Raw genomic sequence first — 16,155 nt, 5'->3', positions numbered from 1 at the left:
CTTTACTCCATTCTGAAAAACAACTGTTCACCTCTCGTCTGCTTTCGATCACTTAGCCAGATTTGTATCCAATCAGCTACTGCCCCTTTAATGCAATGGGTTTCAATTTTGCTAACATGCATATTTTGTGGTAGTTCATCAAACGACTTTTGAAAATCCATATATACAACATCAACCACACCACCTTCACCCATCCTGTCCATTACTTAATGAAAGAACTCAATCAAGTTAGTCAGACATGATTTGCCTTTAATAATCCATGCTAGCTTTTATTTATTAATCCATATTTTTCCAAGTGCCAATTAATTTTGTCCCGGATTAATGCCTCTAAAATTTCCCCACCACTGACATGCCTGTAAATGCCATGTTTATTCCTTTCCTTTTTTTTGAACAGGGGTGTATCATTTGCCATCCTCCAGTCCTCAGGCAACATTCCCACATCTAAAGGAGAATTGGAAAATTGTGGCCAGAATTCCACAATTTCCACTGTTATTTCCCTCAGCAAAGTAGGATGCGTCTTTTCCTGACCAGATGACTTTTCTCATTTGAGCACTGATAACCTCCTCTTTATCTATTTTTATCCTGTCCAATTTCTCTACTTATTCTTCCTTTACTATGGCAGCATTGTCTTGTGTAGTGAAGACATATGCAAATATCTCAGGCATGCCCTCTGCCCCTGTAAGAAGATTTCCTTTTTGGTCTCCAATCAGCCCAACCCTTCCTTTGACTTCCCTTTTACTATTTCTAAGTTTATAAAAAAAACTTGGGCCCCCTTTTATGTTACTGCTAATCTATTCTAATACATTCTCTTTGCCCTTATTTCCTTTTTCAGTTCTCCCCTGTACTTTTTATACTCTGCTTGGTTCTCTACTGAATTATGAACCCAATATTTATTTAAAGTTCTCTTTGTCTCATTTTAATATCTATGGAGTAGAACTCCCATTTTAGGCGCAATTGGTGATCCGAATGCAAATTGTGCCCAAAATTGCGCTAGTTTTGAGAAGTCTTTTATTTCCCCCAAGTTTCCGCTCAAACTTAAAATGCATATCGTGAGCATAAAATCTGCCATGAACCAGCACAATCGGGCAGCATTTTTGAATCTAATTTTTTTTTAAATTTTGCTCTAAAAAATATTTTGTGATATATTTAAGAATGTTAACTTGATTCAGTTCTATTAATACAGCTGAAAATGGGTTTATCACAAAAAAAGGATTTTAATAAGAGTGTCCAGTCCACACCTGTAACCTGATTTTAAATAACTAAGAACGATTTTTTAAAAAAACTATACAGAATCATTTGCCACTTATATTGGTGTATAGTAGTTAGTATATTAGGAAATTAAATATATATATATATATCAAAACCTTTCAATGCATGTGGCCTTGCACCTAAGAAAAGCCCAATGTTTAGAGCTTCTTCAAAGACGGGCAAAAGAGTGCAATTAGTGGAAACTCGCAATGGCAATTAATTCGATCTGGGCATGTGGCTAGTTTTATGGGTGAGGCCAACTTCCAGCCCAATGTTTTTTAAACTAGCACAAAATGTCGTGGAAACTCGATTTGCACTAAGCATAATTTGGTCTTAAAATTCAACGATCTTTTGCTTTGTTTTGCTGATGGTGCCAAAGAAACCAGCACAACATAGCAGAAACTCCAGGCCTATATTTGTCATCATCCAGGATACTCTAGCATTGAATGCCCTTCTTTTTCTCCTTGTGGAAATGTGTCTAGTCTGTTTCCAATTGATTGTCTTGTTGGAGGCCTCCCAGCACTCATTTACTGTTTTACCTTCCAATCTTTGATTCCAATCCACTTTGAGCCAGACCAGTTTTCAACTCACTCAAATTAGCCCTCCTCCAGTTGAATATTTTCACATTTGATTTTCTTCTTTTACTTTTCCATAACTATGCTAAATGTAACAATATTGTGTTCACTGTTTCTAAATGCTCTCCCATTGAAACACGCTCCATTTGCCCCACTTCATTCCACAGAATTAGTTTCCTTTCTCATTGCACTGCAAACACGTTGATCAAAAAAGTTTTCTTGTTCACATTTCAGGTATTGCTCCCCATTCTTTGCCCCTTACTGTTACTATTCCAGTCTATATTAGAATAATTAAAGGCTTACATTTTTCTGTAATTTGCCTGAAAATTTGCTTCTCCATCTCCTTTCCACTATTTGATATCCTGTAATAAACACCCAGTGGCATAACAACTCCTCTATTGTTCCTTAATTCTAACTCAATAGACTTTGTCTATGAACCCTTCAGTATCTCATCCTTTCTAGTATGGTAACCATTTCTTTGATCAGCGCTGCCACCCCCTCCTTTTTATCCTTCTCTATCTTTCCTATTGTGATGGAAACCACACCTGCCAAAATGAGACGCATTAATTTCTTCATATGGAGCATTAACTTTGAATTGTTACTGGACTTAAAATAACTTGTTTAAAAAGACCACAACAGTGGCAGAAAACATGGCTGCATATTTGCATTCTAAAAGACAGTAGCCTGAAGAAGACAATGAGAGTGCCTCCCTGATTCAATTAGCCAGATGGGTTTGTCAATAGAGATGATCAAGAGACATTGAATGTGTAAGAACCAGCATTCCACCCCACCACTGAGAGTGTGTGTTAAACTTGAAGGAATCCACAAAATCTGGCAGGAGAGACTGTTCCAAATAAGGAGCTAGTCACATGATTAACCTGCTCCTGGGGTTGTTTGAATTGTGCCTCACAGAAAGGAGAGACAGCAATTTGAAGACAACAGAGAAGGAAGGTCTCTCCCTGTCTCTCTCTCTCTCTCTCTCATGCAGAGTTCCAGGGACCCACAGAAGTAACTCAAGCCTCAAGCCAGAGATCATTGAAACAAGTTTGAAAGTGTGCACAGGGCCCCAATCAGAACTGCAAGACTTAACTGCAATCAAAGACTTTACATCAAACCCAAAGCCAGTAACGGAGCTCCAGCTAGTGCTTCAAACCTTTTCTCCTTTAAGTCTTTCTCCTTTTCTGTCTCTCTTTGCATGTGTGTTTATTGCGTATGCATGCTCGCGTGGTCATGTCATGTATTTCTGGTAGTTTTAACTGAATTAGAGTTTTTAGGATAATAAACTTACACCTTTCTTGTTTATATCTGAGAAAACCTGTCTGGTTTATTTCTTTGCCTATACCCGCGAGCATATGCACTGGGAGTAATCCCGAGATTACTTCCTTTGAGCTCCTGCTCTTTAACTTTTTTGTTAGCTCCTGAAACTCTGTCATACCTCTACCCTATTCCTGCCTACTATGAGAATCCTGGGAAACCCCTACTTTGGATATTCCTGCTAATTAACGAGAGCCAACTTAAACACACGCTACCTAATTCCAATGCTATGGGCTGGATTATTGTTTTATGGGTCCCGATCCCGCCGTCGGGAGGAACTGCAGATCGGGAACCCACATATACTGGCACTGGGACATAGAAGGTGATTTTTGAGGAAGTGGGTAATGAAGTGCCCATCTCTGGGCGCACCATCCAATTAAGGACACCAAGTGAGCTCCCAAGTCTGGAGGGACAACAGGAGGCCCTCCAGCACTGAGAAATCAGCAGCCCCACTGTCAAAGGTGGGAGCTGCCAATGTAGGTAGGAGAAAGAGAAGGTGCCTCAAGATGGAGGTGGCCTCTAAAGAGCTTTTGAAAATCTTTAAAAACAAAGATGCCACAGCAGTCAGGACATTGTGGCCTGGTGACTATGGTGGGTGTAGCGGTGGGGGAAGCAGGTGGGGAGGGGCGGAACTCCTGGCTGGATGGAGTGCTGGCCCATCTCCCCAACCTCCCCTCCCCCAGTCTGTCGCTGGGAGGCCACTTGCATCCCTCGGCCGTGTTTCAGCCTCAGCTGGGTCCCTGAAAATTCCAGTGGCTTTAATAGGTTCTTTAATCTGAATAATGGGCTACCCAGCAGTTGCAGGCAGGTAGCCATCACCACCCGCCCCATCCTGCCTTCGTGAAAATTGGCCAGAGGCAGAACAATGGCAGGAGACCAGCATACCAGCCAGTAGCAGGAAATTGCAGGCCCATTGCCTCCAGTCCTGCCATTATTTATATAATGCGACCCCATGTAATTGGTTTCAACATGGACCACGACTTATGGCTGTTGCCCTTTCTCCTGCAAAATGTTCTGTACCAGTGATGTCCTTTACTCTAGCACCAGGAAGGCAACACCATACAAGAGTCAAGCCAGAATTTGCAGAAAAGCTTGTCTATCCTCCTATCTAATCCCCTATAACCATAGCATTTCTACACTTTGCTGTGCCCCCTTGTGCATTCATTTGCCTCACGGTATATTGGATGTGCTCTAGATTGTACTCCCCCGAGGTGTCCACCCTCCCCGGTATTCAGCACTGAAAACCAGTTTAAGAGTGACATGCTCCTGAAGGATTCCCATACTGCCTATCTCTGCTAGATGGCCACCCACTTACTATCTTTCTGGGCTCTCTGGAGCTAAAGGGAGACCACGTCCTAGAACATGAACTCCAGGAAATTCTTAGCCTCCCATATAACCTGCAGTAATTCCAGCTGCTCCTCAAGTTCAGAAACTCTGTAGCAGCTAGATTGGAGAGGATGGTTTCATAAATACATTAATATATCTAATAAACTCCTCAGGTGGAATAATTTTACAGTTAAGTGTACCTGAGTAAAGATCAGTAGAAAGCGATAATGGACTTTTCACATTGCTTTCACTCTTAAGTCTTACCATTTTCATTTTGGTTTAGATGTTCTTGTTGCTGGTCACTCTCAGTGGTCTGAGTGTCTTGATTTAGGGATGTGTCTGTACTGCCTAATTGGAATTATTTGGTAGACAGAAGGGTGTGGGTTCAAGTGCCGCTCCAGAGACCTGAGCATAAAATCTAGACTAACACTGAAAAGAGAGCTGCACTGTCATAAGTGTCATCTTTCAGGTGATATGTTAAACTGTCTGCCCGCTCAGGTAGATGTAAAAGATTCCATCCCACAATTTCGGAGAAGAACAGTGGAGCTTTTTTGGCCAATATTTATACTCCAATCAACATCCACTAAAACAGATTATCTGGTCATTATAACAATGATGTTTGTGGGATCTTGCTGTGCACAAGTTGGCTGCCATGTTTCCTACATTACAACAGTGACTACACTTCAAGTGTATTTCATTGACTATAAATGCTTTGGGATGTATTATGGTTGTGCTATGTAAATGCAACACCTTTCATTATTAGGAAATTTCAGTGAAGTTAAAGCACCTCTTTTCCAATATATTTTAGCAATCTCTGTTTAACTAGGCTGACTATAAACTTGTGCTGCTGGTGGGATTATCAATCAGCAGTCGAATTGGTCCTTTGAGCACACTCCTCTGCAAAACTACAATTAATTTTTTTAATTGCTGGAAATCTTTATTCATTTGGATTTGACTCATTCTGCTTTACAAAATTTCTAATTAAATTTGTGGAATCATTATTTATATAATGTACGAAAAAAAATAAATGAATATTTTAAAAGTTTATGTTATTCAAATTGTGCGGTCAAGGTTAATAACTCCAGCCATTCATTTAAAGGTATTCTGTGAATCATAATTCTCCCTATGCATATAACTGCCCTTAGAAAACGATGCACAACTTTAAATCAGCAGTTCATTACACACTGTCTTATGACTACTACTATTCACGCTGCATGTCTGGGGCTAGAGTACAAATTAAGCCAAGTGGTATCTTGGTGAATGAATTAAATATGATCCTGCTTTAACTTTGATATGAGCCAGCAATTTCATCTCATTTAGATTTTTCTAAAAAATGTAAGTCATTAGACCAAGGAGTGGCCTTCTGATATTGAAAGCTCCAAGTTGATTTGGACAGGTGAATTCCTTACTATATATGTGCCTAATTCCAGAAAGTGCAAACTAAAAACTCGAGTGAAAGATTGTCTGATTCCAGAATACTCAGAGATTCACTAAACATTGTTCAAATATCTCATCCCATGAGACACTGAAAGGCCAAACATTCTGAAGTTCAGGTGGGTTATTCGAGGAGCTCATTGTTAATTCAGGTATGTGAGTGGAAAGATATTTTTATGTAATTGAGGATTCAGCAAGGCACCAAAGATCTTAGCAACCCTTAGCTGAAATGCAAATGAGATAATTGGAAGAATATTCGAATCCTATTAGGAAAGCTTATGAATTTTTTTAATGTGCTTTACTCCTCCTGCAGGAACTAACAGTTTGAACAGTAAGAACAGAACTGCATTCTGAGAGATGAGCAGTGTTGAGAACCATTACGTTTGGATAAGGATTTCTGCTGATTTTTTTACACATTGCTGGCAAACCTGTTCATCCACCTGTTGGTCAAATCTCAGGTTGCAGCTGAATTCAAATGCAAAGATGAGATGAGGTAGTGAATATTTTTTATCACCAAGAATTTGGTTTTAAAGGCAAATTACCTCCTGTTTGCCTCTATACAACTGTAACTGCGCCTTAATTGTACTTCAATATTTGTGAAGCTATAAGAACCCTGGTATCCCAACAAATATATTCCAAGGAACTAGATAATTCCTTTACCCTCCTCACATTTCACCTTATGAATCAGAGTAGGGGGTCACAAATAAAAATTTCCAGGCAACAATCTCATGTTGTCCACATCAGCCCCCCTTGATTACTACCCCAAGTTAAAATCTGTCCGAAAGTAGGATAGGATTTGTTAAAGGCAAGTCATGTTTCAGAAATTTGACCGAGCTTTTGAAGAAATGTCTGACTTTATAAATAAAATGAAATAAGGTAAATAATTTTTTTCAGATGGCATTCAACAAGGTAACTCACAAGCAGCTTGCTACAATCACACCCCAGCAGGAGTCCGTGCCCTTTGAAGTCCTGTTGTCATGATGATAGTGTCCCTTTAATGTCTAAGTAAGCAAGTGGGGAGGATGAAAGCTGATTACACTGTAAATCCAAGTCAAGGTTTCTTTTTAGTGGCTTAAAGATCAGAGTCTTGCTCTAATATGAGACCAGGAACTTGCTTACACAAAGCTGACAACAACTGAATAAAATTATTGACCAGAGGATTGTGGTGGAACCTTGTGAACTTACTCCCTACTAGAACAGCAGAACCAATTTCGGGTCAGGGACCAAACCAACTCATTTGCATGCTTTTTCCTAGAGCAGTGCAATTATCATCCTTCCCCTGAGTTCCCCAACCAATCAGGGAGGGCAGGTGGGATGATGCACCTAAACAAACAATGAAGGATCTCTATTTTAAGGGATCTTGGCAGAACCCACACTGGCAGCAGTGACTGCAGCATACAATCCAGTGTGAAGGAGCAAAGACCTGCAGAATGGATGTTAGACATGGAAAGGCTGCTTCCCTGGTTCACAGACACATCCCTGGAGGTGATGATTGAAGCAGTAAGACACAGAGAGAAGTCCTCTTCCCTGAGAACAGCAGGAGGAGGCCAGCCAGCCTCACTAAGCAGGTGTAGCTGCAAGTTACAAAGGCTGTCAGTAGCTGAAGTGTGGAGCCGAGGACATGAATCCATGCTGGAAAAGGTTTAGTGGAGTGATGAGGTTCGGCAAGGTGAGTGTCTTGCAGCTCTCAGCTGGCAGCCATCACTCTCTCATCTCCCTAGTATTCTCCTGCACAGCACTCCTCTGACTGACACACCTTTCTGTCACACACATTCCTTTCTCTCCAGCCTCCTCCTCAAATCTCCATCTCAACTGACAACACTCATCCACATCCTATTACCCTCGCACCCATTCCTTTCAGCCACCCTCCTCAAATGTTCACCTTCCATCCTTGGCACTCAGTTCACTCCTCACACTCCTGACTCTGTCTTTTCTCATTGCAGAAGAGTGCCCACAACTCCTGGGAGATGCAGAGAACTGGGGGTGGAGCTATCGCCATGGACACCCTGACCACGATGGAGGAGGAAGCCCTGGAGATCGGCAGGGTGGCGCAAGATTGAGGGTCAATGAGGGAGAGATGGGAGTAGCCCCGAGACCTGGTGACAGCATTAGAAATCGTACTGCATGTTGAATCGAAGTCACCATGACATTAAATGTCAGGATTTGCACTGTGCTAACTTTGAATCCTATTTCACCCTACTTTCAGCACGAGCTCATCTCTTTCATCTCTCATAGGTGCATTGATGGTGCCAACAGGCCAGGAACCGCAGACTTGCATGTCAAACCTGGAGGATGAAGACGGGTGATAAAGATTCCTGAGAACAAAATGGAAGCAGTCCCAAAAAGCTGCATTAGCAGGGGTAGAGAGGCTTATGACCCCCACCAGACTGCCCACTGTCTCTGCTACTGGCCCTGGATAAATACCTACAATAATACCTAAATACCTACAGCTTCAAAGCAACTCAGTAAGTTAAATTCCTTTTTTATTATTACTGGTGTATGAAAAGAATTTGTATTTCGGTAGCTGTGCTCAAGTACACCAAGACATCTCATTGCACTTTAAGGAGGAAAATAACATAACAAAAAGTCAATAACTTATTGCATAGGAACAATAAGTATGTTTGCATTCTGCCACTCCTCGCCATATGTTCTCCTCCAACCCCTTGGTTTTTATTTCCTCCCCCACACCCATTCTGACCACATTTTAATGGCTAAGGCAAAGCCCCTTCTAGTCTTCTCCTCATCACATGCCCCAGAGCCAATGGTCCAGACTGCCATCTCTGTATGGCTGGCAATTCCAATTCTTGTGAAGGTTTCCAACTCCAGTATACAGAGGTGGCAGTCAGAGTCAGCAGTGCTAAAAGCAAATGGATAGGAGGACTGGGGCCTGCCCAGTGTATTAGCTACTAGATTCAGAAAGAGCAGTAAGGGTGGAGGGAGCGAGGACTTTGTCCAGACTGCTGTTGTCGACCCACAGGACAGGACAGCACTAAGAGGGGCTGAGGTCCAAGTATAAAGCAGACATTTGACACGTGTTCTTTGTGCTGATTTCTCCTTGTCTTTACCTTTGTATGTCTTTTAATCTCTGTATGCCTTTCACAGCTCCATCTTTCTTTCTGCACTCCTTTCTTTCTGTCTCTGTCCTCTACCTCTCACTTTATTTCTGTATATTTGTCTCCTTTTTTTCTTTTCCCCCTACATGTTTGTCATTCCCTCCCTTCCCTCTCACCTGTCCCAGAGATATGAATGCAACTTCAGGGCTTCAAGCCTGTGAAAACTGCAGGAACTACTTCAATGCTGTCTGGAATCAGGGCCCAGGGGCACGTGCCACCTTGTTAGCTCTGCACAGATATTAGGGGTTGAACCAGGCTGTGGGTTGTGAAAGGGGGAAGCCGAGGTCAGGGGCTTAGTTTTGAGGGAGCTGGAACTCAGCGGGACTAACCGGGGTCAGCACCTGGGGAATATAGGGAGTGAGGTGGAGTGGAGGCTAGGGCCTGTGACTCCAAATGGAAGGGAACTGGGGAGATGAGGATGGGATGGGAAGGAAAAGGAAATTGATTGCCAGACTCGGAGTAGAGGGATTTGTCCTGGGTAACTGTTCCATGCTAACCATGTGGCAATCAGACCTATGGGACACATTGGACAACTGTTTTGTTTTATTATATATAGATGAGGTGAAGTGAGAGTGACTGCCCTTGACATTAAGGCAGCATGTGACTGAGTGTGGCATCAAGAAGCTTGAGCAAAACTGAAGTCAAGAGGAATAAGTGGAAAACTCTCCACTGGTTGGAGTCATACCGAGCATAAAGGAAGATGGTTGTTGGAGATCAATCATGTCAGCCCCGGGATCTCACTGCAGGAGCCCCTCAAGGTAGTGTCCTAGGCTCAACCATCTTCAACTGCTTCATCAATGACCTTCCCTCCATCATGAGGTCAGAAGTGGGGATGTTCACCGATGATTGTACAATGTTCAGTACCATTCGCAACCCCACAGATACTGAAACAGTCCGTGCCCGCATGCAGCAAGACCATGACAACATTCAGGCTTGTGCTGATAAATGGTAAGTACCCTTCGGACCATACAAGTGCTAGACAATGACCGTTGCCAACAAGAGAGAATTTAACCACCTCCCCTTGACACTCAATGGCATTACCATCGCTGAATCCCCCTGTATCAACATCTTGGGGGGTTACCATTGACCAGAAGCTGAGCTGGACCAGCCACATAAATACTGGGAAATCTGCAGTGAGTAACTCACCGCCTGACTGCTCAAAGCCTGTCCATCATCTACAAGGCACAAGTCAGGAGTGTGATGGAATAGTCTCCACTTGCCTGGATGGGTGCAGCTCCAACAACACTCAAGAAGCTCAACACCATCCAGGACAAAGCAATCCGCTTGATTGGCACCCCATCCACCACCTTAAACATTCACTCCCTCCTTCACTGGCGCACAGTGGCTGCAGTGTGTACCACCTACAAGATGCACTGCTGCAGAATGCTAACTCACTGGTAACATTACAGTTTAATTGGCATTTGGGTGCACAGTTGTGGCGCCAGTGGGGCTCCCAGTGCGGGCTGAAAAGGTGGGGGGAACCCTGCCGCGGCCTTTCCAAGCACCATCCCCACCGCCCCCCCCTCCCAACAGGCGGGACCAGCACTTAAGTAGCTGGCGCTGGAATCTCCGTCCCTTTAGAAATGGGGAGCCCAGTGCCAAAAGCAGCCAACCAACCAATCACAGGGCCGGCAGTTCAGCAGCATCACCGGGAGGACTTGGACTCCAGGCCAGCGCTGGTGACCCGGACCTCAGGTAAGTGAGACAGGGTCTCTGGGGCCAGTCCAGAAGGCCCTGGCGAGGGGTGGATGGGCGGGAGGATGGGCATTAAGGGGAGTGGGGGGTCCAAGAAGGTGAAGCTTTCCAAGTGGAGATCCTCCATGGGCCACCGATTTCCCATGAAGGAGGGATCCCCCCCACCACCCCCAGACTTCAGGGAGAGTGCCTTGTATTACTGGGCGACCTACCCGCGTTGCAGAGGCACCACCCCCCACCCCCCCCCGGCTCTGGTTAAATCTCAGCAGCAGGGGGAAGAGGCCCTTGAGTGGCCTCAATTGGACTGTGGGTGGAAAGGCCATTGCTGTATCCTGCCCCTAACAAAATCACTTGTAGAGGGGAGGCGACAGGCCCTCAGCGCTCCCCCACTGCTGTCTCCCATCACAATTCTATGGGCCCCAAACCCCATATCAGAGGGGCCCATAAAATCCAGCCCACAGAGCTCCATATTCCTCAGCCAGAGAACATTCAAGATTAGATTGAATAGGTGAATGAAGGGTTAAAGGGATGTGGAAATGGGTTGGATAGATGTGATTAGGACTATTTGATTTCATGGAAGGTAAATGCAGGCATGGATCAATTGGGCCAAATGATCACCTCTTATGTTGTAACTTGCGTCTGTGGTAACAAACAGAGAACTGTTACAGATTGCTTCAACACTTGATTCTATCCTGTATATCATGGAATCATCCATGCTTTCCTAAGGCTGCAGGCCCTCAGCTACACTATAATTTGACAAACTTTATCTGCTTACCATATTTATTGAATAATAATACAACAAATGACATTTTACAAATGTTGGTAAAGTTAGCACCTGTATAATAAAATATAATAGTTTGCAATTGCAGTGTGAAACTATGATAAAAGTAATTTCCTTGCATCATGGTTCTTTTCTTTTTCTCATCATCTACCTGGCATGAAGGTTCCAGATTTACTAATTTGAAAAAGACAAGACAATAATTATCTTCAAACCAGTAATAAAAACCCAATGAATTAAATAACTGAGTATTACAAGAAGCTGTTCATCAGAAACATACTTGAACAAATCACAAAAGATGTTTGTATTTGAATTGAATAACTTTGCTTCTATCTTTGCCAAGTGCTAGACAATAACTTACAAGTTTGCAAGTAATGTGTCAGATTAGGCAGGCACATGATTTGTGTGAATGCAGATAGTTGTACCTCCGTATGTAGCATTACAGAAGCCAGTTTGGGTCGAGTCCCAAGATATAGCTGAGGTTGTAAATGGTTACTTTACATTAGTCTCCACTACAGAAGATGATGCTAAAATGTAATATGTAGAAATAGTTCTGGCATGAATAAAGTCTCCTAAAGCAGATCAGGCTGCTGTCCCCAATAGTATTCACCCTAAGATGCTCAGAAAATTGGGTGTTGTATGTGCCATTGGCTCATATATTTAACAGCTCCAATAGTTCCAATAGACTGGAGTTCTGTCTATATTTTAAAAAGGGCAGTTAGTTAGAATCAAGATATTGCAGGTTTAACCAGTTATAGTCAAGTTGCTATAAGAGATGTATTGTACGGTCATCTAGTATGTTCTGTAAGTTTTTAAAATGCAATTGATAACCCTGGTATCAGATACCCAAGTGTCCTTGCTCTGGTGCACAGAACATTTGAAAATACTGGGGTAAGATTTCTACAAGAACATTTATGATTTCACTAGAAACAATTATAACAAGGAAATCTTAACAAATCCACTGCTGATGTTGCCCATAATGAGCAGAGGAATGCTTACCTTATTATACCCAGGTCAGAATTTTTTTGCCAGTTTTAAGTTTTCAATATTCAGAGGGCTCTTGAGCCTTGGGAACAGGATTCCATTCACATAGCATAATAAATTAATTTTAAAATGTGTTTTAAAAACAAAGTGTTGTCCTCTGCTGCTGCTTTTATATACCCCGCACAAAAGCTGATTTCATGTGTGCAAACCAAGGACATGGAATACAACCAGTGCATGACTAAGTAATATAATATCTCCCTCCATTAACACTGAAAGAAAATCTCAAAGGAAAACAACACAGGTCCCACAGTGGCAGCAGGAAACATATACTAGGGTCATCGCTGCTTGTTACTGCCATGTTAATGCAGTGCCCTGCAGAGTGATGGATTCTTGGAATGGCAAGTCTCCAATCCCAGCAGGCAAGATGTGTGGGGAAGTTGCCAAGTTGAGTTCCCACTGGGAAGTGGAGAAGGGGTGGGATATGGGGGAATATTGGGGAACTGAATGAATAAGATGACTCATATCACTCCTGTCATTTTCACAACCACCTCAAAAGCACAAGGTTAGGAGCTGATCATCTGTATGAGGAGAGGGAGAGAGGGCAGATATAAATTACAAAGTACAGCAGAATAATAAATTAAAAGGGCAGCTTTAAAAAGATGTTCACTGCAGATTTTCAGGTTGAAAGTCAAAAATACAACTGAGATATTACAAATATTCAAACAGAAGAAATATGAATATTCATATAACCCTTATCTATTACACTGTAATATACTTAGCTCCACATTACATTGGTACCTGACTATACAACAATTTAATAATGGGCAGTAGCACTGTTAAAAACTTCAGTAGCACATTCTTAACAGGACTAAAACAAAGATTATAAATATGTGGACAGAATATAAAAATGGTTCGATTTTATCTTGTGTGCCTTTTTCTTTGTTAAGGTTTGCTTCTTTCCCTCTCAAACCCAATTTCATGCATTATTTGAATACAGCCTCAGTAAATCACTGAGCTATGCAGATCCACCCAGTCATTTTCCAGCACATGCAGGATGTTTCTCGCTGTCTGTTTCTTTCTTTCATTGTTCAATAGTGACTGGAGCATTGTTCATTCCTCCTGATAATGGTCAGTACTAGTTGTAGGTCTGGTACACAAAGATAGCGAAAGCCATAGCACCAAGCTGCAAAGGAAAAGAAAACAGGTTTTGCTCTACATAGTAACACAAAGTTTGGTCTGAGTTCATAGAATCATAGAATGATACAACACAGAAGGAAGGCCGTTTGGCCCATCGTACATCTTATGGCACTTTGAAAGAGCTATTCAATTAGTCCTACTCCCCTGCCCTTTCCCAATAGCCCTTCAAGTATTTATCCAATTCCCTTTTGAAAGTTATTGAATCTGTTTCCACCACCCTTTCAGGCAGTGCATTCCAGATCACAACAACATGCTGTGTAGAAAGATTCACCTCACCTCCCCTCTGGTTCTGCTGTCAATTACTTTAAATCTGTATCCGCTGGTTCCCAACCCTTCTGAGTTATTGAACGTTGCCCACACACACTGTTTTCCCAAGGTGAAAGGGAATATACATTTTGTGGTGCATAACAGAAAGTAAAGAGGAAAATGGAGTAAAGCATCCACCATTACTGGATCTAATGGGAGCAGAACAACTCAATTGGATGTAATTATGATGTTCGAAAAATGAATTGATAATATCAAATTTCCCAGAGATTATTGTATTTTAATTTATCTCTAAACGTGTCCTTCCATTTTTCTCTTACCATTTGATTCTGGCCATTTCATAGTGTTGATAGTTTTGATAGTGTTAAATAGGTGATATCGGATCAGCTGTACATTACACATGTCTCCCATTTCTACTTTCCATCAATGGGCAGAGATGTATAACGAATCCAACTTCGCCTCTTTTACACTATCAGCCAAAGCCAAAGTCTACCTCATGTATTTGTTCTTCCCCTGCTTAAAAGGTGAATTGCCAACAGAAAAAGTTACTTAAACACAGGGAGGACAGGTTTTATTTTAATCCGTTTTAGATAGTGCAAGTCAATTGCACAGTCTACTGCCTAAAACAGGATAAACTCACCCAACTCAGGCACAGTAGTTTGAGTTATAGGCCCAGTAGTTTGAGTTATAGGCCCAGTAGTTTGAGTTATAGGCCCATTTCTATTTAATGCTTTGATCTACTAAATTGGTAGTTATATAAATCAATTTTTCTCCCATCTTCTCCTGAAGACACAAACTCTTGTTGCAGTTCCACTAACACCAGCCACCCTCTGGTATCTCTGTGGAGCCGCTGCAAAAGTGCAACTTGCTGTAAAGTAATGTGTACGTAAGACCGTATTTGTTTAGACAGAATTGAGAGAAAATTACTTATAGCAGAAATGACTCTCCTGCACTTTCTTTCCATTTGTACAATTATCTTTTTTAAAAAATCTTCATTCAATATGACTATTGTGCCAAAACAACCCAGATGATCAGAGATGGTCTTTTGTTCATTTATACCTTAACTACTGGTCTCAAACTGGTAAGTGCCTTAATCCAATCTGGCAGTACTCCATTTTTACCGCCTGGCTCAAACCACTACCATTCTGCCCATGCATTTAGAGACTTTCCCCATTGTGGTAAAAATGTACACGTTTAGAGAGCAATAAGAAAGCTATTTTTATGCTATGAGGTAGCACAAGAACACCTTTGGAGAAGATTTGCTCACTTGCCATTGATAAACCTTTTTGTAAAAAGTGTGCTCACAGTTTCACTACAAGCAATGAACGTAACAAGTCTTCCCCTTTCCTTTTCTTCCGTGTAGTTTTTCAAGATTCTTATATTTGCATAAAAGTGACCTTACCTCAATTAAAAGCACTATTATACTGAATGCTCCAACCAAATGGACATAATTCCGAAAATTCTCTGCAATCATTGAGAAACATCCCTGAAACAATAAAAATTAATGAAATGCCTCACCTGCAAAGATTCAACATTCCTATAATCTATAATTAGGTGCAGATCTTGAATACCACATGCACTTCCTGTATATGTCACACTTACTTCCTGTTACACTTTCCTGAGACACTTTGTTGATAACGTCTCCATTACTCGAACAGCCTAATCCCCAAATCACCATGAGATCTACTTGTGTAGTCAAACAACCACAGGTAAAATTACCTTTCTTTTTGTTGCTACCTGCAAACATCTATGTGTTTCTTCTGTTCGTTACTATTGCTCTGCTGTTTTTCTCCTCATACTGGCCTTCTTTGTATTTGTCCACAATTACAGTCTCTCCACGTCAGAAGATTAACTCATTGGGGTTGAAACTGGTATGAGTTGAACCCGATTGTTAGATGATAAGCGGATGCAAACCATAACAGCTTACCAATGAGGGGCTTCTGCCCAACCTGTGCAGTCATAGGATCACAGGAAACAGGAACAAGAGTAGGTCATTTGATCTGTCAAGCCTGCTCCGCCATTCAAACAGATCATGGCTGATCATCTGCCTCTACGCCATTTTTTCTCCACTATCCCCATATCCCTTTATGTCACTGGTATTCAGAAATCTATCGATTTCTGTCTTGAACATGCTTAATGATTGAGCTTCCACAGCCCTCTGGAGTAGAGAATTCCACAGATTCACCACCCTCTGAGTAAAGAAATTCCTCCTCATCTCAGTCTTAAA

General features: G+C 42.0%; 1 protein-coding gene across 11 annotated transcripts in view; it reads right to left on the bottom strand.

Moving 5' to 3' along the window:
• Positions 1-11,515: 11,515 nt before the first annotated feature.
• The window catches only part of LOC137384082 (tetraspanin-18B-like), a 154,949-nt gene continuing 150,309 nt past the window's right edge, over positions 11,516-16,155 (bottom strand). For 10 of the 11 annotated variants that reach the window (XM_068057668.1, XM_068057663.1, XM_068057671.1 and 7 more), the window contains 2 exons: positions 15,331-15,414; positions 11,516-13,650 (listed from right to left, as the gene is read on the bottom strand). In XM_068057668.1, the coding sequence (XP_067913769.1) occupies positions 13,603-13,650; positions 15,331-15,414 (132 nt within the window). In that variant the 3' untranslated portion in view covers positions 11,516-13,602. The remainder of the gene's footprint in view (positions 13,651-15,330; positions 15,415-16,155) is intronic. The other variant, XM_068057672.1, reaches the window with a different exon arrangement.

Source organism: Heterodontus francisci, chromosome 25 (genome assembly GCF_036365525.1).
Source record: "Heterodontus francisci isolate sHetFra1 chromosome 25, sHetFra1.hap1, whole genome shotgun sequence".
Lineage (NCBI taxonomy): Eukaryota > Metazoa > Chordata > Chondrichthyes > Heterodontiformes > Heterodontidae > Heterodontus > Heterodontus francisci.
The sequence above is the reverse complement of the archived record's forward strand: the minus strand, read 5'-3'. Positions and strand labels throughout refer to the sequence as shown.